This window comes from Octodon degus, unplaced genomic scaffold (genome assembly GCF_000260255.1).
Source record: "Octodon degus isolate 3935 unplaced genomic scaffold, OctDeg1.0 scaffold00041, whole genome shotgun sequence".
NCBI lineage: Eukaryota > Metazoa > Chordata > Mammalia > Rodentia > Octodontidae > Octodon > Octodon degus.
This window is the reverse complement of record NW_004524617.1, coordinates 16,946,381-16,969,893: the sequence shown is the minus strand read 5'-3', so window position 1 is coordinate 16,969,893 and position 23,513 is coordinate 16,946,381. Positions and strand designations below refer to the sequence as shown.

General features: G+C 38.4%; 1 protein-coding gene across 2 annotated transcripts in view; it reads right to left on the bottom strand.

Moving 5' to 3' along the window:
- Smpx (small muscle protein, X-linked) overlaps positions 1-23,193 on the bottom strand; it is a 52,231-nt gene extending 29,038 nt beyond the window's left edge. For both annotated transcript variants that reach the window (XM_004631397.2, XM_023715425.1), the window contains exons 1-4: positions 22,975-23,193; positions 19,192-19,248; positions 7,820-7,906; positions 3,640-3,787 (exon numbers count right to left, since the gene is read on the bottom strand). In XM_004631397.2, the coding sequence (XP_004631454.1) occupies positions 3,653-3,787; positions 7,820-7,906; positions 19,192-19,230 (261 nt within the window). In that variant the 5' untranslated portion in view covers positions 19,231-19,248; positions 22,975-23,193 and the 3' untranslated portion in view covers positions 3,640-3,652. The remainder of the gene's footprint in view (positions 1-3,639; positions 3,788-7,819; positions 7,907-19,191; positions 19,249-22,974) is intronic.
- Positions 23,194-23,513: the final 320 nt, after the last annotated feature.

Below are 23,513 nucleotides of genomic sequence, written 5' to 3'. Positions count from 1 at the left end.
GATTTCTGGTGTTGGGCATGTGAGAATCCTAATAATGCCATGAACAGGAAGGGCTGAGGGAGTCAGAGGGCATCCAGTTTTCAGACCTTGCTGATGGACCTACCTCTACATCTGGATCTTGGATTTTCTTAAGTCTCCATTTGGCCACGTTAAATAGTAACCAGTTCAGTCTCAAGAGTTATGTGGCTGAGCACCTTGCTTTTCCCTACTCATGCCATTTCCAGCTGGAGTTGGAGCTTCATATGGGAAATTACCATGTCTTTTGGTTTGCTCATAGTATGTGCTATATTTTCATTGTCTGGTCTGATTGCTGATTGGACCAGGCGTTACATTCTTTCCCATAAGTCATGATTTCTGATCCTTAATGGACTAGTCATTCTTCATTCTGGTTATTGTGCTATAATGTTTTTAATCAAATTCCAGGAACAATTCCAGCCAGGAGACAGGTTGTGGAATGTATCTAAAATCCCACACAATAAAGGCACTGATCTTGCCTGGAAGCAGAAGCTGCTCTGTCTTATACATCTAAAGTACTGAAAAAATTATAATGTGGACTTTGAGCCTTGAGTCTCATGATTTTCAGTTTTTGACAACTAAGGACCTAACGTGCTCAGTCACGAAATCTTCAAACTAGTCATCTGTTTGATCAGATAATTAGACAAAAAATAGGGTGATGGTGAGCAACAACAAAATGGTAGCCCAAGAAGAAGGAATCAATGCAACGAGTAAGTGACTAAGTGGTGAGTGGCCCAGCGGATTTGTTACTAATGAGTTCACTACATCAGTTGATGGTAAAAATTGTTCTCCCTCTGTGGTCACAGACCATGACCAAGGAAGTCTCAAAATTTCAACTCTGCAGGAAAAGATGCTTTTAAAGCAACCCTGCTTACTACCTCTCCACAAGTGAAAGCTCATTTGTTGGCTTCAAACAATAACTGTACTCATTTGGAATTCAGATCAATTACTCTGACAACTTACATTTTCACACTCCTGCAAGAATAAAGATAAATAGCCTCAGTGAGTGGCTTCATGTTAGAATTTGTTCAAGAGAGAAGAATCATTAAAGTCTTCTCTGAGAAAATGAAGGTAACAAAAATTCATTCTGGGTACTCTGGTACTTTTTCAATATTTTATGGAATTGGTTTTGTTCCTTCTTCCCTGTAACCAAACATTTGAGGCTACTGAATCAAACCTGATGCCAAGGAACACTGCAAGATCCTCTCTGAGCTCATTTTAAAACAGCATCCCTCTGGGTCTTCAAAACCAGAGTCTTCTGAAACTGGGACTGGGGTTAAATTTAGGTCAACATGGATTTCATAAAAGTAAAATTCTTTAAAGTTTGCATTAAAAATTCATGTGTCTAACTAAATTGCCTTTCTTAGGTAATGATAAATATCACAAAACATTAGTCATCCTCCTCTGGGATTTTTCACAAGGAAGTTCTGCAGCTTCATCCCAAATGTACTGGCATATTTCCTTTCACTCTGGCAACAGAAGCAGGACAGAGCATCAATCATCAGTTTGTCTCATTCGCTCATAAATAATAACAAGTGCAGGACTGAGAACATAGGTTAGCATCACAGCACCTGCCTGGCAATTACAAAGTCTTGAGTTTGATTCCTGGTATAATAATAATAATAATAATAATAATAATAATAATAATAATAATAGCATATAGCCACATATCAGATTTTAATCCATATTCCAGTACCAGAGATGTGTTGATGTAATACACTGTGTCTTTTTCTTTCTTTTTTTTTTTTTGGAACTCTGCTAAAAAATAAAAATACTGGATACTGCACTGTAACTCAAAATGGCTCCTTCTTCTAGACTATGAAGAAAACTTTTCTGCAGAGCTAACTTGCAAATGTCCTAGTAAGTCCATATAGCATGACACAAATAACATGGCCATAAAGCACTGCACTGTCACACAGAACATTCTGTTCTTCATTCTGCTAACAGGAAAAGACACAACAGGTTCTTATCTGCCTACTTTCTTTTGCCCTCCATATGCTCAGAAGATTTTACCCAACATGAACAAAGAGTGTATAATTCATCTGTAAGGTGTGATGGGAGGAAGTATAACAAATAGGAGACAGTACTAAGTTTGAAATCATACCCCCATTTTAGGATGCATGATAGATAAAAAGAAATAGGCTTTCAAAAGTCATCTCAAGAATAAAGACAATAGAGGTGGGAAATAGCTCAGTAGATTAAGTGCTTGTCTGGTAAGTGCAGGGTCCTGAGTTCAATCCCCGGTACCAAAAAGAAAAAGAGTAAAGACATTAGTTGAGTATCCTGAAGCTTACAGGAAGCCGTTGGTACATAGCTCGCACATAGTATCTGGCATATGGTATAAGTGATTAGTGTTTCTAGTATCAGCATGGATAATAAGTATTATTTGAATAAATGAGTAAGTGGACAAATGAATGAATGGATGAACAACCAACCAGATAAAAGTCTGTTTTGTGTTCGTAGTGTAGAGTCTTCTCCTCCACATATCTGCTTCAGAAATATGGGGGAGCATGCAAAATGGAGTTTCCTAAGGTTAGATAAAGGGTAGATTTGTTCCCAAGGCCTTGGAGGAGAAAAATTCATGGCTTGGGCCAATGCCACACTCATCCTGGTGACAGAATTTCTACCTGGATTAATGGAAACCAATTTTGGAGGTAGAGAGTGGGCTGAGCCCTCACCAGGAGTCCACAATTGAACAGATCAATTAAAATTACAGCTTCTCTAACAGCAATGGAACACCCATCTCTGACAAAACAAAACAAAAAAGGGGGATATAAATGAAGGACCATTTTGTAGTAAAAAAATATATGCATATACAAGATAATCAGGATAGATATATAGCTACTTTCTCTTAGTTCAATGAGAAGAAAGATTTGTATTAATATTTAGACAAGAGATCATGTCTGCATCTTGCACTTTGAATAACTAGTATGAAGACAACAGCATGCAATGTATTAATTATTGTAACTGTCCTACTAACCTGTTTTGAAACTGTCTCATTGCTATTTTTTCCTCAATAAAATTAATTAAAAATAAATAAATAATAAATAAATAAAAATAAAAAATTCCAATAGGCTCCCAAGCCCTGTGTGGAGCAGCTCTTTATCATTCATACCAGCATTATTAGGAGGTCCTCTCAGCATGCTGCACACATACTTGGGTTGCTTTTTTTTCAAGGTCTGAATTCCTGGTGTCTGCCCTATCACACTAAACCTGTTCAGCTCCTTATTCCTCTGATCCTCCAACTAAAGAAAGCTTTCATTGCTCTTTGTGGTATATGAGCAAGGAATTGGAAGCATACGATGAGAGAGGGCTCCCTGGCCAAACAGTCAGAAGCTCCTCAAAGCTTTTTCCCCAGCAGCTTTCCTCCCCCATCTCATCCTCCCCTAATGAAGAAGGCTGATCAGAATGAGAATGGGAGGAAAGCACCCTCAGTGGATTTCTAGCTAGTTATGGAATAAGCCCCAAAACTTGGGTTTACTAGAAAACTTTGGACTAGAAATCCCAGTTTAAAGCAAAGGCCCTTAAATGCTCCTGGAATTCCAAATTCCTTCGCTGTAAGGTGTCTTCAAACCATTTTTTTGTGGTTTTTTTTTTAAATACAGAAACAAGCTTCTCACTCACCTATTTTTTTCAACTACTGTTCAGCTTTGGGGACATATTTCAGTTCACTTTTAATATTCTGAATCTCCGAAAGGTTGACTGCCGGTCCTGGAAGTTTCTTTGCTCCTGGAATTGGCTTCTTCTCCTCATCTGAGGTAGGAGGCACTCCCTGAAGCAAAAGGAGAAGAAATTAAACTCACCAAAAAGGACATTTGATCTCTAAGCTCATAAATATGAACCAGCGGGGAAAAATTAAAATAAGAATAATGCTAGAGTGTAGTTTTAGAAGAGTGATTTTCTCTTGTGTTCTTGAGACAGCCTCAGTATTACAATAAGATCTAGTTTGGTACAATAAAGTTAGAAGAAGAAAACAATGTCCATGTGACTTAGAAAATGGTAGAGTATTGTGTAGCACCAGGTAACTAATAAAAATTACCTCCAGTTAGATGATTTGGTTTCTAAATTTAATTTGGTGTCATATGATCAAACGATGCTTGACAGCACAAATCTGTAGCACTTTAGAGCATGACTGGCCTTAAAACAATGGCTTTTATTTCATCTTCATACTTTTCTACTGGATGGTTAAGACCAAGGTAAAGCAGGACCTCTCTTTTAGAATATTTTGCTGAGTTTACACACCTATAATATTCAACAACGGAACTTAAAAAAAATTGGGGTATAACTATGAATGTCCATTTTGTATCTGTGTATTCAAAGTGGTTGGGATAGATATATAGTTGCATTCTCTTAATGAATAGAATGATTTTTTCTAATGGTGTTTGTAAGTAGGATCACAAGTCTGCATCTTGTACAGCAATTAACCACTAGGAAGGATGTATGCAGTGTATTATTTGTTGAAACTGTACTTTCGATTTGATTTGAAACTGTCTCATTGCTATATGTTTATCAATAAAACTTTGAAAAGAAAAAAAAACAATGGCTTGGTTCAGGAGATTTTTAATATATTGCTTGGGATGCAGTTTAAGAAGGAAGAACAAACTGAAAAGTATAAGAAAAATGTCTCTAAATATGGGTTGGATAGTAGGAGCAAAGAAAGAGACACAGCCTTTGCCTCCTGCTTTAGGAAATATTTTAAGCTTTCTATCACTGCTGATAGATAGATAGATAGATAGATAGATAGATAGATAGATATAGATTTTTTTGCAGCTTTAAGGCAAGATCTACACCCCATCCTTTTCTTGCGGCCCTCAAATGCCTGACTACAGATTATTGCTTAACTGATTAATCTGGAGAATGTAACACCACAAATCCACACCTTTCTGTACATACACTAAACACATAAAGAACAGAGACTATAAAACAACTATGAGTTGCTGTGTGTGGCTCCAACTCATTACTACAAAAGCAAGCTGACTGTTTGTCCATGCCTCCTATTCACTTGGCCCTGGGAGGAAGGTGTGAGAGGAACATTTGGTCACCTTGGCAGCTATGACAACACAGGTTGGATCAGATTACTGCAGGAAGAGTAACTGAATGAAGGCCCCAGCTGCCCTGCCTTGAAATCCACCCATCACTACACTGAGGTCACGGTTCCCATAGCTGTTGGTAACCAGTGACTGAGTGCAACAGGAATCACAAGGCAGGCTGATCCAGTGACACTTGAGACTCTTCTGAGGAGTGACCTGGGCTGGAGAATTGGTCTGAGAATAGCACACAGTTTGAGCCACTTCCGCTGACATCCCCCAAGAACCTCTTGCATTCCCCTGCATCAGATATCCCTGTCTAACAGCACTCCCAGCCTCCTACAGCTCCCACCGATTTTTCCTTACAAGTGTTTCCCCAAATAAATGTAACACACATCTAAACCCAACTTTGGATCTGCTTCTTGAATAAAACTAATACAGGCCCCAAGACTCCTGTGTCTAATTCCCAAATCGGTTAGAACCTGAAGGAAGAACATGAACATGCTTCCCTAAGCTCTGGTCAATTATTTGATAGACATGTCCTTTACAGAAATGTTTTAAATTGTGAGTTGGAGGGGATGAGTAGACACACAATATATCCAGGTCCTGTTCTTCTACTAAGAGGTCCTGGTTATTCCTATAGTTATTTTCTGTAAATGTGTTACAGTGGTGATAAAATGGCTAACATATCACTCCCATGAAATGATAAAGTAAGTCAATGTGGGCTATAGCTGCTGTGAATGTCTGGAAGATATTGGTTCCCTGGATCAATATGCAGAGCCAGAAGGATTGGCTGGTTTTCCCTGTGCACACACACCCATCATTTATAAACATAGATATGTGAGCCGTAATTAAAACTGCTAATTAAACATTCACTTGGAGGACCTGGTATTCCAAAATGTTCCTTGCTGGGCTTTCAGAAGGAATTTTTAACTAGGCTACGAAGTGTTGCTTTTTTTAAATATGTGTAGCAGTGAGATGAAAAAAAGTTTTTTCACTTATAAATGTTCCCATGGTTGTTAGGTGGGTAGATCATAATAAAGAAGTATGAAGGAGAGAAATGTTTCCAGTCCTTTCTGTCAGGTTCCTCAGTAAGTCTCACTCACTATCTTTGTAACATCAAAATGTGTTATATTGGCACATTTAACACATAAACCCAATGTCTATGTGTATTTATGAGCCTATGTCCAATGATCTATACAAACATATGCAGATTAATAATGATGGTACTTAATAGTGTTATCTTCATTTCATTTGTTCTTTGTGTATCAAGGTAGGACTTTTTGCACCTGATTTGGTAAAGTGGCAATAACAGAAAATTGTAAGGGGATATATTTAATAATGCACACTTAAGATAATTGAATCAGAAAGAGTTATGGTGGTGCATTTTAAAACTGAATCTTCTGTCATCTTTTAAAAATATAACGGAAATCAGATTCCATTTCTTCTATAAATTTATTATGAACATTACAATAAACTAAGGCATGAACAAACACTTTCCAGATGGTCTTGTTTGACTAATTAAACATGTATTTTTTGTTTTGTAAATAGAAGTTTGAATTAAGAAGGGACATGAATGACATTCTTTGGGTAAAGAAAATGTGAGCAAAATCATGTACCATAGCAGCATTCTCAGTTTCAGGAATAGGCACTGAGAAGAGAAATGCTTGCTGGGATCGGGTCACAGAGTTTGCAAAACTTAGCAGAATGGCGAAGCATTTTCCAGCTATCCTGCTTTCATCTCCCTCTTTCCTACCAGATGCTCTGCTGAGTTTTGCTCCACACTCTCCAATGTGGGGCAACATGGCCTGATGTGCTTACTCATGCTCAAACACTGGAGCCTTCACAGTAACAGCAAGCACACCGCCAACTGTTCTAAGCTATGCGTACTAACTGCTTTAATCCTCACAGTAACCCTGTTAGCCTTGCCTGTTCTTTAGGGTAGAAGAGACTCAGGCACAGGACAGCCAAGACACATGCCATCCCACTAAGAAATGGCTGAACCAGAATTAAATCCTAAATTTGCATCTGTTAAAGAGACCAGGTGAAAGGGGGAGTACTTACCAGAAAATCCCAACACATTATTTTGTGGCTGAAAGGTGGTATTTCAGTCACAAGAAAGATTTGGGAGACTCAGTGGAAGCTTGTAAATACCCTCCAAATTGTTTTGAGCAAGTGACTGCTTGTTTTAGGCAAAGACCAGTCCTGCTTAGGAGGATTTGGCTGTTAGGCCCCTGTTCCGGGCACTTTCCCTGTCTGGTGGACCAAGTGCACAGAGAGTACACTCCAGTTCTGTTATCAAAGGGCTCTCTAGAGGCCATAGTAGGCCAAAGACAGCTGGGTTCACAGGCCTTCACAAATAGCTAACTCTCCTTCGCATTGAGCCACTTTCTCCTCTTCACATCACGGTGCCTTTCTGAGTTTCGTGAGGAACCTACTGGCCAATCTAGTGATTATCACTAGGGCAGAAGAATCTAAAAGACTGTGTTATTCCCATCGTACACAAAAGCCATGAAAAACTGGAAGTTAAGATCAGTAGCTTCAAATAATTGTGCCAGGCACTTAGCTTTAGCTAAAGGAAAGGAGAGACAGAGATTTCTTGGATGACTGAATACGACAACTACATATAACCCCATACTATATGTCAAATTCTTAATACACAGCTATTTGCCCCTCCCTCACCCTAGAGAACAGGTCTGCCTCACTGCCACTGGCGCTTAGTGAGGATTTTGGAGAAGACAGACCTCACTGTGCTCTGCTAGCTAAGTTGTCCTCACCTCCTCTGCTTCAGGAGTACATTCTTTTCTTCTAGGGGGTTGCCCAGCTCCTGGCCGAAAGGCTCCCATTGGAATATTGATGTTTGCCTAAGAGAGAAAATAGGATAAATTTAGTTCAAGGAAAGTAAGAAATTGCAATGACACTCTGAGACAGCAATCATTGTGAGGAAAAATGTCTGAAAAGTACATCTTCAAAGCTTTTATTTCAGGAAAATTGCTTGTATTGACAGCACAAAAATTATGCAAAGGAAAATGTGACTTCCATTTATTATAGATTTCTGGTATTCACCCTTACGTCTGTGCGGTGATTTTACAATTCCTTATTGGGTGGAAGAATTTAAAGACAGCTTGTTCTGGCTGATGACCTCCTGTGGTATACATTATTTTCCTCTTGGGAGTGGGAAAAGAACACATAATAATCAGAAAGCAGGAAAGAGCATCCACAGAAGTCATCCCACACCTTTGTGCTCCTTGAAGTTCCTCAGATTTACCATGATGGGGGAGGAGGAAGATTCACACCCCCAAGCTGCCTCCTTTCTATAACATCCTGCCACTCTTCCAGCATTGCCTTAGGTCTGTGCAAGTGACATTCTTCTCCCTGCCCCCCAACATGCTCTTGTGTGGGCCAGGAAAGAATAAAGAGAGAGAGAGCTCGAAAGTCAAGTTCCCTTTGTATTAAAACTCATCAATTCTGGTCCTTTATTTAAACAACATAGTAATCTCCACCCACCATCAACATAAAATACTTTCTAATATACATGAAATGCTCTCAATTATGTTAGGATATGCTGACATAATAATTTTAATTTAGGGAAAGAATGCACAAATTTGAATTTTGCCTGTTCGTCTCATAGGAAAAGGTAAAAATACTTAATGAAAGCCAAAAACATGTTCAACCAGCATTTTCATTCACATAAAATGTGCATTATTCATTAATTTTTTCCACTGAAGATAAAGTACTGTCTTATGAGTAACTGAACATGTGGGGTTGAAAAGTTACAATTCTATTTTGATGTTATAAAGGTAAGTGATGTCTAAGCAAAAGGAACAAAACATTTTGTTATTCTATGATGCAGATTGGATGATTTTGATACTACAGCAAACAAAGTTATTAGAAAGTAAGACAAGGTACATTTGGAATCAGCTGGTAGAAGCTCTGTTGCCAGGGTAACGATTAAACCATGACACAGAAAGTATCCAGTGTCAGTGTTCAGGCAGCATGGCAGATCTGTGTTCTGCTTCCATGAAGAACAGCAAGTGACTTTTCCCAACTAGGGCCTTTAAAACTTCTCTCCCTACTAGAATAATGTGACTCTTACAGCAAGGAAACGGATCCAAAATGTTTGTGGCAGATAACAAGAGTGTGGTAGAGCCATCAAACCACCATGTATTTTTGAAAGCTATATATCATTAGGATAAGACAAGGGGAAAAATAGGTCTTTTATGGTGAGAAATACGGTCTTTACTTGATGAATTGCAACATGCACTTCTTCTACTAGTCAGAAGATGTTTCACAACCAATGGTATCTTACACATTATACATTATTTCTCTTATACATTGTTTTAAGCTGAGTCATACAATATTGCCCAGGCTGGCCTCAAACTCCTGGGCTCAAGTGATTCTCCTGTATCAATCTTTCAGGTATCTGAGACTACTAGCTCACACCACTGCATGCAGGTGTACCTTAAAATTTTAATTGGCATGCTTGCTTTATTTCTTAGAAGGACATTAAAATAATGTAATTAGCTGTGAATGTATCTTGGTGGTGAAGTACCCACTTAGCATAGATGAAACCTTGAATTTGATCCCCAGCAGAAACAAAACACAAAAACAACAAACTAAAGCAAAGTAAAATATTTTTATAATTAGCACTTTTTAGATTGGATAAGGGCCCGAAATAAGGACAAAATGTAATGAATAAGACTCAGAGAAGAGGGCCGGCCAGATAGCTCAATGGACTAAAGCACCTGCTTAGGCAAAGTGCAGTGGCCAGGGTTCGATCCCTGGGGTGCTGTGCCAGCCCCGCCCCCCCCCCCCCAGGAGCACTGAGATTGCATTAAGCTTTCTTGGGAGGCTTTAAATAGGAGGATCACTATGAGTCCGATCTGTGTAGTGAGACCCTGTAGACCCTGTACTAAATACATTAAAAATATATTATATGCTGGGAATATAGCTCAGTGACACAGTGCTTGCCTAGCAAGTGTGAGGTCATGAGTTCTATTCCCAGTACCAAAAAAACAAAACCTTTAAGACTCAGAGGAGATAGTTTCTGTTAGATCAATAGGCTGTTTCCATCATAGTTTTAATGGAAGAGGGTGAAAGTAAATATAGCACTGGTTGGGAGAAGGTTAATCAATAAAAGTTTAGTTAGATGACTTGCATTCAACCCATTTATGAGGCATCTACAGGGGGGAATCTTCAGAATGCTGAGTTCAGGGTAAACTAACCCATTTAATCAAGTATATATGCTCTATTGTAGGTTGTAGTTTTCAGTCAAGGAACAATGCAAAGGTCATTATAATAGGGCAAAACACATGTTATAAAACAGCTCCCTTTTTCTGCTTGTAGATTAATTTTTCAAATTCATATAGCCTCTCTATGGGTCATGGGTAGTTTATAGAGCAAAGAGGGCCAAATGGTAGGAGTTGCTAAGGAGTCTCTCTTCTTGAAAAAGTGACAAGTATTCTGTACCATTTTATCACCATTTTTAGTGTGAATATTAGGATACAAAAGTTGTTTTTCAAACCTCAAAGCTATAAAATCTTTTCCTCTGCCAGGCATGGTGGCATACGCCTGTAATCCCCGCACTCAGGAGCCCAAAGTAGGAGGATCAGTGCATGTTCAAAGCCAGCCTGGGCTACACTGTGAGGTCCCATCTCAAAAAAATAAAATAAAATCTTTCCTTCAAGTAAATTATTGAAAACACATCTAAATGCTTAATAGGTAGAGATGGAGTATTCAAATATTGTCATCCTCACAAGTTTTCTGAGGTTAGTGTTATCTTCCTTGTTTTACCGATGAAGAAACTGAACCTCAAAAATGTTCGATAGCTTTCTCAAGGTCACATAAATAGTATAGGCCAGGATTCCAAGCTGAAGCTTTCAAACTGTAGAGTTAGACCTTTTCACTCTACCGAACTGGTCACTGAGGAGTCTATCTCACTTGGCCAAAGTTAGCTCTAACCAGCTCTAAAATTGCAGACTTATATTCTGAGATCGGCTTTTGGAAAAGGGAGTGCAAAATGGATACTTCTAAGAAGAGATGCCAAAGAAAAGCCACATTGAAAAATGATCCATTATCTTACTGACTTGACACTTTTTCTTTTTTAATGCATCACTCAAGCAATCCGGATCCTAAATGCAGTTTTGTGACATTAAATATCGACAGGAACAAAAGCAGCCTGCAAACATTCCCAATGTCCAATCATTAATGTGCACCAATAAGAGAGAGGAAGTGGAATGCTTTGTCAACTGTAGCATGCATTCATACTCAGCAAGGTGATCGGCGATGTTTCATTAACATAACTGAAGGGCAGTGATATTTGAGTCCCCCATTATAGGTTAGATTAGAGCCATAAGAAAAATATCCTGGATTAGATAGGAAAATGTAGACCCACAGATCTCCATTTTTCTTCCATTAGCCAGAGAACTGGTTCATATTTTTGCCCTTTTCACTGATTTTTTTCTGTTTGAATACAAATAAAATACATATTCAATCACTCTATGTTTTCACCTGAAAATTGGGTATGGCATTTGCTATGCAAAATCTGTTTGGAATATAGACTATGTTTTATGAAAAGATAAACACAGAATGCACTTAACATCAATGACCTAGAGTCAATATAAGATTGGGCTTCCTTCTCTATATACATTCTGTACATAGGCTGAGAGGTAGCTCAATGTGTAAAGCATTTGCCCAGCTTGCACAAGGCTCAAGATTCCATCCCCAGTACCACCAAGTAAATACAGACTCTGTGCAGATGGGAAGGAAACTGGCTCTTGCTTTTTAAATTTCTTTTGGAATGCAACTTTTTGTATTTCTTTTCCTTCCTGGAAGTTTATTCACTTCAGATACTTTCAAAAATACCCCTCATGCAGCAGACCCAGTGCATTACCTTCCCAAGCTATGCATAATTTGTTACATCTTCCAAGTTGGGAATGGAAAAAATCTACTAGAGCATCTTTTGCCAGAACAGGATACAGTTCCCTGATAGAAAACCTATCTGATGTGAAATTAATACTACACTTGATCTCACCAGGTGAAGAAAAGTAGAAATAATTCCCTGTAAGTTAATTCCACCACTCTGTTAATTATTTGTATTGTTCTTGCTTGGCTCCAGGCTTTAGGCCAGGACGATTTTGGAATCAATATTCCCTCTACAACCACTCCTGCAAGACTTACAATGGAAGGACATCTTCTTTCCCCCTTGGGCTGGATCCTGATAGCTGCCAGCCCCTAGGTACTAACAATTCCTATTGAACTTGGCTTTCCATAGGCATTGTTTTCCTATCTCCCCTCAATTTGTGTCCGCCCTCTGCCGCTCCTTTTCTGAGCCCACTGTGAGTTTTCTGAACATTGCATATTTGTTTCCAATGCCCCCACATTGATTCTATCTTTAGTTTTCAAAGGTCCCCTGCAGCTCCTGCCAGAATCTATAGCCTCTTCTATGTCATTCATCCATGACACAGGCAGAGGAAATGTTATGCGGTTGCAATTTTCAGTATTATTTTCTGCTCTTTCCTATTCTCACAGCCTTAGTCCTTCTCAGAATGGGGTAAGATATGACATTTCGAGATTTGTGGCATCTACGGAAAACATTCAGAAAGAGATGTATTTTTCTGATTCGAAAATCAAGACTCCATGTTGACAAGTTAACCTGAAATAAGAGAAAAGAGCGTGAAGACACATACATACACCTACCAACTAAAATATAGTCAAATTATTTTAAAATAAAATCCTACGTCATGAGAATGCATAAGTGCTCAGGGGTGCTTGAAATTTGGAATAGATACAAAACACACAAAACTTTCTCACTCAACACAATGTTGAGAAACTCCCACTCAGCCACTGTTCCTCACCAAGGATGTTTTACACTAAAAGGTTTTCTTTTTGTTTGTTCTCAACACTCTTTGTTCTCTTCAATAATTTCCTGAATGATTCAACCGTGGTCTCATCATCCAGGGAAAAGCAGATTTCAGGAATGTACCATACAGCTATGAAGATAATGTACACAATTGGTTGGAAGCAACTTGTATTTCTAAAGTACTAATAAATCTCAGAATCTAAAAATGACATCTTTTACCCAGTATATGGCTGCTTGCCTGGGCTCCTTACAGAGCCCCAGGCTGGACTCAGTGGTTTAAGCCTGTAATCGTACCACTTGGGACTTGGCTGAGGCAGGAAAATACTGTAAATTTGTGGCCAACCAGGGATATATAGTGAACTCAAGACTGGCCTGAACTCTATCCAAGACACCATCTCACAAAGAAACAAAACAACACCAAGTTCAGAGCTCTGATCAGAGCAGCACAAGTTTTGTATTTGCTCAAGGAATACAAAACCCGCTTAAAGGCCTGCCTGATTGCTATTCTCAAGTTATTGCTGTTTAGATAAGTGCTTAAAAATTATAAGCTATGCATTATAGTGGATTATGAAAGAAATAAGCAGTAGGCCAATGAGCAAAGGCCAGGGCCGGGAAGATGGCTCAGTGGAATAAGCGCTTGCATGGCAAACACAAGGCCCTGAGTTCAATTCCTGGTTCCGAAAAAAAAAAAAAAAAGAACAAAGTCCAGGCCTTGGTTCTACTTAGAAAATGAATTTTTTTTGTTTTAACTTTAAGTAAAATATCAAAGAAAGACATATCATTATTGTTATTTTAGCTTAATCAATGTATTGGATTAATTGAACAGCCATAGACAATGATACTCTACTCCTTTGTACCAATAACTATCATACACTTGGAATCTTTTTAAACTGGAAATCCCATGTAGGAAACACTTCAAGTACCTTATACCTGTCTCTATGTATTATTGGCTTCAAAGGACACTATTTTCATCTTTCATGGAGACTTTTATGCCCTGGACAATGAAAAATGGAAGAGCAATGATCGTGGGTGGGAAAAGGAAAAAAGTACTAAAATATGCGGCACCAAAATATTCTCTTCCACATGGGGATTGAGTAGCAATGGAAAACTTCCCATTGTAAAAAGCCACATACTCCGTAACAATGCAAAGCTCACATAATCATCCCTTTGAATGTATGATAAAGAAGTTAGATTTAGTTTCACAAGCAGTTGATTAAGTCAACTAATCCAAAGGTAATTCAGTGGCCATGGTCACTTGCATTTCAAGACTGTTTGTCACAGGGTTTCTTTGCACCCTAAACAACTTGCTTTTAACATGACTTTAATGGGAGTAGGCTGTTTTTTCACTGAAACGCTGAACTATTTCTGAAAGTCAGTTGAATTCTTTTAAAGGGAGCCACCTAGCATCCATAAAATGGTAGCTTTCTCTCCAGTAGCCTTGGTACTTTCAATTACCCTTGAGATTGTCCCTAGTCACTCATCTATCCTTGTATTCACTGCCAAGGTTACAGATGGTAAGAAACAATTCTGGATTGAACACAGGCTTCGGAATCAAACTGAATGACTGAGTTTAGGTTCTGACTTTCTTACTGACAAGTTATGTAATCATAGAAGGGTTATTTCATTTCTCCAAACCTGACCTTATGATCCATGGAAAAACTACTGTACTGTGTTAAATCCACAGTAAACCATGAGTAACTATAGCTATTACTGCTGTCTTAATAATAAACCTTAGACATTATTCTCAAGAAATTCACAGGCTATTAAAAGCTGGTCAGAGGCTTAGAGATAATTTAACATAACACCCTCCCTTAGTAGATCACACGGGTCAGGGGGGTGAAGTCACATAGTAGAGTTAAGACTAGGACACAGAATTCTTTTCCAGTCAGCCATGAAGTTTTCAGATCTCACAGAAGTGGACAAATAATGGATAACAGCCTACTTTGATCAATGATGGGGAGAGAAAGCCAATGACAACTCAGAGAAGATTGGCTCTGTCTGAGCCAAGGCCCTGGGGAGGCCTGTGATGGTTCCCAAAGGAGGTATATTCAGGAGAAAGAGGAAGAACAGGCAGATGCTGCCAGTGGCTGGTGTCACTTGGTCTCATTAGAGAAAGTCACTAAGCAGATCACTGATAGGATTGGATTTCCCAGCATCTCTAGCTTTCCCCACCACCTGTCATGTAAAATTTTTTCATGTGGAAGGAGCAACCCCAGCACGGACTGTGCTGATGTTACCTTGGTTGCAGCTTCAACACGCAACAACAGAGGGGTATAATAAGGATTCTAGAGAACCGAGTTGGCAAACCAAGATCTACAGGCCAAATCCAACCCACCATTGGATTTTTTAAATAAAATTTCATTAAATGAGAGCTACAATCACTCATATATGTAGGGCCTATGCTTACCTTACAGAATAATGGCAGAGCTGAGTAGTTGGAATAGACCCAAAGTTCCCCAAAATCTATTTACTATCTGGTCCTTTACATAAAAAAGGTTTGCCAACCTCTGGGATAGAAATTTATCAGTTGCTTAAGAGATGAAGTTCCTCTCTGAGCTGAGGAAGATTGAACTGATTCCTTCAGTATATTTTTGTGACTTGGCTGAAATCTAATTAATACAATAGGAGAAAGAGATAGGCATTAAATCCCCTAAGGGTGTATGTAGTTCTGGTTTGCCTCACCTTCTGGTACACAGAGGAGATAGAACCACTTGAAGAGAGGGGACATTCCACGCACGCATTACTTAGACATCTAGACGAGTTGCCTCTTAAGAAATGTGTATACTGTGAGACACTTCCCGCATTTTATTTTGTGCACTCATTATAACTCCCTCTTACATAATCTATTGTTCCCATCTTACAGAAAGATAAACTAATGGTAAACTGCAGTCAAAAGTTTCGCAACTATTTGACACCATCTTTTCTAATATACACAGGTACAATAACTCAGCTCTTAAAATGCCTGCTTGTAGAAATTATGGTTGCAAATAGCTTAAGTACAACCAAGTCAAACAAAATAGAGTTATAAGTCATTGCTTCTACAAGTGTTCATTGTATAATTCTACCTGACCTGTAAGATACTCATTGTTTAGAAAATATTGTATACATTGCTACCTTTGTAAAAATTATATGATGCTATTAGCAAGTTATGAGCTGAGAGATATTTTCCCAAACACTTGATCCTGGAAACCTTTAATCTAATTAGCAACATTCCATAAAACTGGTATTTCAAGGAACACATCTTGAAAACTTTTGAACTAGATGATGACAGTGGTGGTTATGATGATGCTAACTAGTGATAACAGCTAGTTATTAAGCAATCACCGTGATCCACATGCTGGCCTAAGCATTTACATGATGAAATTCATTTCACCCTCACAGAAATAAGGGACTGTGAGAAATTCCCTTCTTGACAGGTGAGAAAAGTGAAGCAGGAAGAGAACAAACAACTTTCCAGAAGTCAGATGGTGAATACATTATGGGAACTATGAGCTTCTCAAATACTGGTCTCATGTATCAACTCATTTTTGTGCCCTATATACTTAGGACAGTGCCTGGTATATATTATGCACCCAGAAAATGACAGTTGAACTGAATTAGAGATAAGGTTCTAATAAAATGAAGAGACTAGAGTGTTTTGAACAAAACACTTAAGAACTTGAAATGGTGTTTACACAATTAGGTACTCCCTCATCAATCTGAGTTTTCTATTTGTTCCAGAGAAGGCCATTATCTAGATAATGTTTATCCTTTAAACCACTTTGTATAGTGTAACAGTTTTCATATTTTATCTAATGTGCACTACCTAAAGTTAATGCAAAGATAATAGGAAAATATCCGATAGTGCTGATCCTATTTAACCACAAGAAATAATATTTCATTAGAAGGTACAGTAAATTGGGCTTTTTGTGTGGCATAAAATACAGCAGAAGAGGCAAAACCACATCCATAAGGAACCATTGTATTGCTCTTGTTAGGAGAGTGGATGGATATTTTTACAATGCAGCATAATAACAGCTACTGAGAATAATCAATAACAGCTTTTTAAATATTACAGACATAAAAAGATATCAAGGTCAAAATGAATAAATACAATCCTGGTGAATTTTCAGTATAGATCTGAGTGAGGCTGGCATGCATTAAGGAAAAAATATCAACGTGCTTTTAGTTTTAAAAGGAAGAGAAAAGGCAGGGTTCATGCACACCTCTAAGTCCAGTACTTGGAAGACTGAGGCAGGAGGATCACTGTGAGTTCAAGGCCCACTTGGGCTACAAAGTGAGTTCAAGGCCAGTCTGAACTAAATAGTGAAATCTTATCTCAAAAAGGCAAAAGAAAAGGAAGAGAAGCAAAAGAAGACCATGTTTTTGTATGCTGCAACATGAAAAAGGAAATTTCACACTAGCACTTCAGGAAATTTAAGTACAATGATAAAATGGTAATATTTCTCATAATTCTGGCACAATTCATTCCTGAAGGATCTTAATAACTTTTCGTCCTCATTGAGTGCTTACTATACTGATTTCAGCATCCTATATATGTACTACTATGATCTGCATTTCCTATGTGTGTAAATGGAAACATAGAGAGGGAAAGCAATTTTCCCATGATTCTCACTGACACAAGATGGCAATACGATTCCAGAATCCATACTACTGTTTATTCACTGGGTAAAAGAGAGGATTCAAGGGCTCATAGATATTCACACATCTGGGAGACAACGTAATTTCCACTGTCACTGTCAGGGTATAACAGAGACTCATCAGGTAGGCACCAGAGGACTAACTGTCACAGTGTGGAATGGAATCCTCGTCAAATGCATAGGCCCCTCCTTGGTGGCTTGTTTAGAGAAAGGTTTCCAAAGGTTGTTACGCATCCTGCCACTTAAGAATCCTCATCAATTGAAAGACTTCCATAAGTCTTGAAAAGCAAAGATCTGTTCCCTCCACCTGCCTCCCCTACCTGTGCGTGCTAGGATTTCTAAAATCTGTAATGATGTGTTCACAGTGCAGCCACCTGCACTCTGTCCCTTTTGAAACTTGGTCGGCCATTTGTGACTGTGTTTATGCTGGGATGGAAGGTACATCAGAATTCAAATATTCATGTCTTAAAATATTCTGAAAACATTTAGAAAGAAAACAAATTTCTTTTGGCAAAACACAAATGGGTTCCACGGGCCGGGGAGATGGCTCAGTAGAATAAGCACTTCCCTGGTAAGCGCAAGGGAAGTTCAATCCCTGGTTCTGCAAAAAAAAAAAAAAAGGGCTCCACATTAAAGGAAAGGAATTTTGACAATAAAGCATTGTGCCCAGACTCTCAGGGTGGAAGTCATTTGAGAATCAAATGAAGAGCCCATTAGAAAAAATCTCAAATTAATTATTGAGTAAAAACAAATACTGAAAATTATTTCCATAATCATATTTTTGTTTCAAAATGCCTGCTTCCCTCTCCCCATTTTGTAGGTAACACATAAGTTAATTTAAACAATCAAAGAATGTGTTTGCTTGGATGGCATTAAAAGAATTAATAACATATGGACTTTAGAAGATAAATACTCAAGACCTGAGCAAAACACTTAAATACAAAAGGATATTATTTAAAGAAAGATTTATTTTATTTTATTTACTTTTAGTCCTGGGGATTGACTCCCAGGCCTGACGCATACCAATGTATCACCAGTGATAACACCATTGAGCTACACTCCCAGTCCACAAAGAGGAATCTGAAACAAATGTATCAACATTGCAATCGATTCACAGTTCCATATATCAATTCGGTATAAAAAATGAATATTCTATCTTCTCTTGATGAACATATAAAAACTCATGTATCAAAATTATTACATTTTTAAGTTAACATGTAATAATTACATTTATGATGTATAGTATATGTTAAGAGTATGATATGTTAATACAAGTATACAATATGGACTGACTGAAAGTAATTGGAATTTCTATCATTGCTTTATGTTTGAAGGCTTTGAGCACTTTATTTCTAGGTCTTTATAAAGTACATAATAGGCTATTGTGTACACACTACATTTTTATAGAAGACAATTCTTCATAAAATTCAGAACGTTTACACAAAAATAACTTCTCTTTTCTCCATTGTACCTAACTTGTATTATATCCTTTCTCAACTGTACCTCATAAGTCTTACAAAGAGGAACTTTCTTTTCCTCTTGGCATTAATCATCAGTTGGAGGTAAGCAATCACAATAAGTATGATTTATTAAGCAATCAGGCTACAAGTCACAGAGCTGACACTAAAACACAAATATATTTACTTACCTGGATGGCTCTGACATTGGAAACTGGCTGTTTTGACATAGTCACGCAGTCTTATCCCTAAAAAAACAAGTAAGAAACTATCAGAGGTGGCAGCATTCAGATTCTCAGTCTTGATAAATTAGAATTTAACTCATTATTCAACTGGGCAGTCACCCTTTTCTCTAGCCATATATTCTTTCAGTCTCAGTTTCCAAAGTTACTTAGAGACTCTCCTTCCAAATGCCTTGGGGATAGGGAACACTAGAGCACCCCGATAAATCATTCAGGAGGAGAAATGCTGAGATGCCTCGCCCCTGATGCCAATGATAGGCGATCAGAAACTTGAAAGGCCCTATCATCTCCTTCCCTGCCCTCCTAACCCTTTGCCAAGAGCAGCAAAACAAAGAGGTGGTGGGAATAAAACACCTTTGTTCGGGCCTCAGAGCCTCTCTACTTGCAACTGAACTTTTGATCCGAAATCATGGCTGTCGGGGTAGTTAGTTGGTCCACTGGAAGCGCCTGCTGTTTGTTGAACCCTCAAAAAGAAGCCTGCATTGTGGCCCTGCTGCTGCAGCACTCTCCACTCCAGGTTCTTCTCCCAGCTCTGTGTGGTCAGCCTTTTTCCACAGGGTGCCTCATATGCAGCCCAAGATATAAAACACAGGCAGCAGACCATAGCTTGCCTGTCTTTTTTCTTTCACTAAAACAGTGTCAGCAGCATGTAGGATTTCTGTGAGCATGCAGATCCCAAGATGTAGAGGTGCTCTCTTCTCAAAAGACTCTTGCTTTCTTTCAACAGATGAGACCTGATTAAGATTGTATGACTGAAGACATTTTGGGACATAGACTATGGTTTAATGGAGCTAACAGAATAGTGAATAATATCTCAGCTCTGTCCAAGTTTTACAGCATTGTCTCTTAAACAGGATCAAATGAAAAGTTAAATATTCACTGAATTTTAAAAAACATACTGCATGCTAAACCCAAACTATAAAGTAAGTTGACTGAATTTGCTTTCATGTCCAGTAAGTATATAGGTTAGCACATTAGCAAATGAACACAGGGAGCAGAGTTGGCATTTGTCATAGATCCTATGTAACCTGGGCAATGTTCCTCAACATTTCTAGGCCCAATTTTTCTTCCTTAGATTCTTTCAACCTGTTTCATGGGTTGCAAAAGTATTTAAAATGACAGTGTTGCTGGAGAGGCCTTCTGAACTATAAACCGAGAGGCAGATATCTATTGTTTTATCGCCATTGCCCACACCTAATAACTTCTGAGTTCTGATCTGCAGCTTTAAGTACAGAGAAGAACTGATGTAACACTGCCCCTAAGGCCTGTGGAGACAAAAAAATCTAAGAACTCAATGAAAATTTAGTTTTGTTTTCTTTTTAGATCTTTAAAGTCTTGGGCTCTACTACACGAATTTAAACAATTCATGGTTTTTAAAACCTGCACGACTTGCGATATAGCCCAGTGATAGAGAGCATGCTGAACATGCATGAGATGCTGGGTCAATTCCCAGCACTGAAACAAAACAAAACCAAAAATACCTCTGTATTGAGTGTGTCCAAGTAGAGAGTTTGGGGAGATATATGCAGGAAAACAATGGCTTTTCATTTTTAAAAGTTTCACTTTAATGTTTTGATAATGCAAAGATATAACCTTCACATATAAGGATCCAGGTAGAATTATTTTAATATGGTTAAATATAACATAGCAACAACAAATTGAGCAATCACAGGTACGATTTTACTCTATGAAATGTATTGGACAGACTGCTGTTTCTTTTGCTATGTCAAAGAGAAATGAAGGATTTTTAATTTTTGTATCTAGGGCACACAACCCAATTTCAAAATGAATATCTTAGTGTCATAATTTGTAAGGTTTCCATTCCTCAAAAGCTAATAGAAGTCTTGTAAAGTAAAAATTCTCACAGGACTTTAAATATCTCAGCATAAACTGTTCTCTGTATGGACAACTAAGGTTTAATTAGTTGGAAACTTAAAAAGTTAGCGAACATCAAGTTAAAGCATGGGGATTAGGAAATTTCTTTATGTTCTTACAATAAATGTTCAACCATTTTTTTAAAAAACCATTGGTTTTTAAAAGGAAATAATAAATTCTTGTTATTTATATTGCATTGATTTAAAAAATAAGCTGATTTTGTTTTTACATTGACTGATGAACTAAATTCTGGATTGCCATGGGTTTTTTTCTTTTTTTTGAAACCCTGAACCTAACTGATGGATGGGCTTGTCTCCTATGTACTTTTAGAATATTTTCATTTGTATATGAATCTCTTACCATCCATATCAATCTTTAATAGATACATATATAGAACGTTGGTTAGCTCCCTGCTCTCATTCCTCACAAACAGGCTAGAAAGCATTTGTGTAAATCAGTCCAGCAGCAGTTCCTGCTGTCCCCATTATTTGTGGAGAAATCAGGGCAACGAACACTGATGAATAAAAATAGATAGTGTTCCCTGGTTGTTTCCCTAGCCCTGCATTCACTTCCATCACAGATGTAGGGTGTAGGATGCACCTTCGCTCTTTATCAGCATACTTCTTCTAGAAACCAAAAAAAGAAAGCTATGCCTTAGATACACACTCCCCTCCCAGAAGGGTCATTGTGTTTCATCCAGAGAAGAACTGCTTACAACACTTGATTACTTTGTCTCCTGGCTCTGGCTAACATTTGAAAACATCGAAAGTTTGACAAGTCATATATTAACTTTTATAAAACCCATCGTATAAAGGAAATGCCTGCCAGCTGAGCACAGTTGAATTTTCCTGGCAGTTCTGCTAGTCCATGGGGATTTTTAATGGTCTGTCTGCTGAGTCATTTACAATATACCCCCATTTCGTTTTGATTGGGCAGCATCTAATATCTAACTTCTAAATAAAGCTCTTCGACTTACTAAAACTTTGTCAACATTAATGTCACTAATTTAATAAGAAAGGATTCAGAGGCAAATCAATCAATATTTGGAAATAAGAGCTTTGTTTGTTCTTTTTAAAGGCCAAGTAAATGGGTAAAGCTCCATCTCAAAGGGAATTATCTTTTATCCTGCAGCTAATAATAATTTCTGAGAAGGGTGTAGAAAGATGGTCAGCTGTCTGAACTAACTCCTTATTTACTCTTCCTTAAATATTCTGGGACAGAAGACAGCGTCTTTGTGGTCCCATGCCTCTGAATCTGTTGCCCACATAGACAGGGACAAGTAGTGCTGCCCTCTATCCAGCGGGGGACAGGAAAGCTGTGACTAATGCGAAGTTTTCAAAAAGATGATTCTACTAATGTACAAGGCATTGATAAAACTTCACACTGACCCCAAACCTGGAAATCAGAGAAAGGACAAAAGCATCCTAAGCTTATATTATGTAACAACTCTGGCAATAATTTGCATGTAGGTAAACCAAAGGACTAGCCTTATAGCCTTTCTATGCCTCCAATCTGTTTACTATTGAGCTTAGAGCGCGAATCAGTGTTTAGCTGACAGACGATTATGCTGACCACCACAGCTGCAAGGTCATAGTTATCATTTCTGGACTGTGACCACTTCTTATTAATATCACCATCAAATGAAGCCTACCACTAACTCAGTATTCTTTCAGTAACTCTCTCAAGCACTGAATTTATAAGGCAGAAGTAGCAATATCGCAAGTGGACAAGGAATTGACAAAGAAGCTGCAGCCACTGGTCACAAGCCTACAAAGTTATAAGCAGTCACTTCATGTTAAATATCAAGGAAATTTCCTTTAAAAAGCCCAGTCGCCAGAGCTGGCTCCTTTTGCTTACCTGATTATTGTATTTGTTTACTGCCTAAGGAAAGTCCCAGGCAGCCAGGTGCAAGAATACAAAGCTCCTTGGAGGTTGGAAGGGACGCCGGGTGTCCTCTGAGCTGTGATCTCAATTCCGATGCTTTTCATGTGGCTGAAATAGCTCAAGTGCTCTGTGTCTCTCCCGGTACTGAGAGCTGCTCCTGGCTTGGGGCTGGAGGGAAACTCAGTTTAAGGCTAAGTGTTAAAGAGAATTCCTGTCATAGCTCACAGTTGTTCTTCCTAAATATAGAGTTTGATACAAGCCATATGCCGGCTGCCTCCGAGAGGCTTGACCGTGGGGAAAGCAGGGCTCAAATATCAGCCAGGAGGTGGCTACAGTATCTTACTGTCCTCCTAATCTTCCAGAAGACGCTGGTTGCATTGCCTCACATATTCTGATGGGGTATAGTAAACTTCAGAAAGTAGGAAAAGTCTGTCTTTATCTTCCTTTATCTTTATTACCTGGAGGCCACAAAATGAAAAGTGTTCCGTAAAACCTGGGGTAAGGCAGCAGAA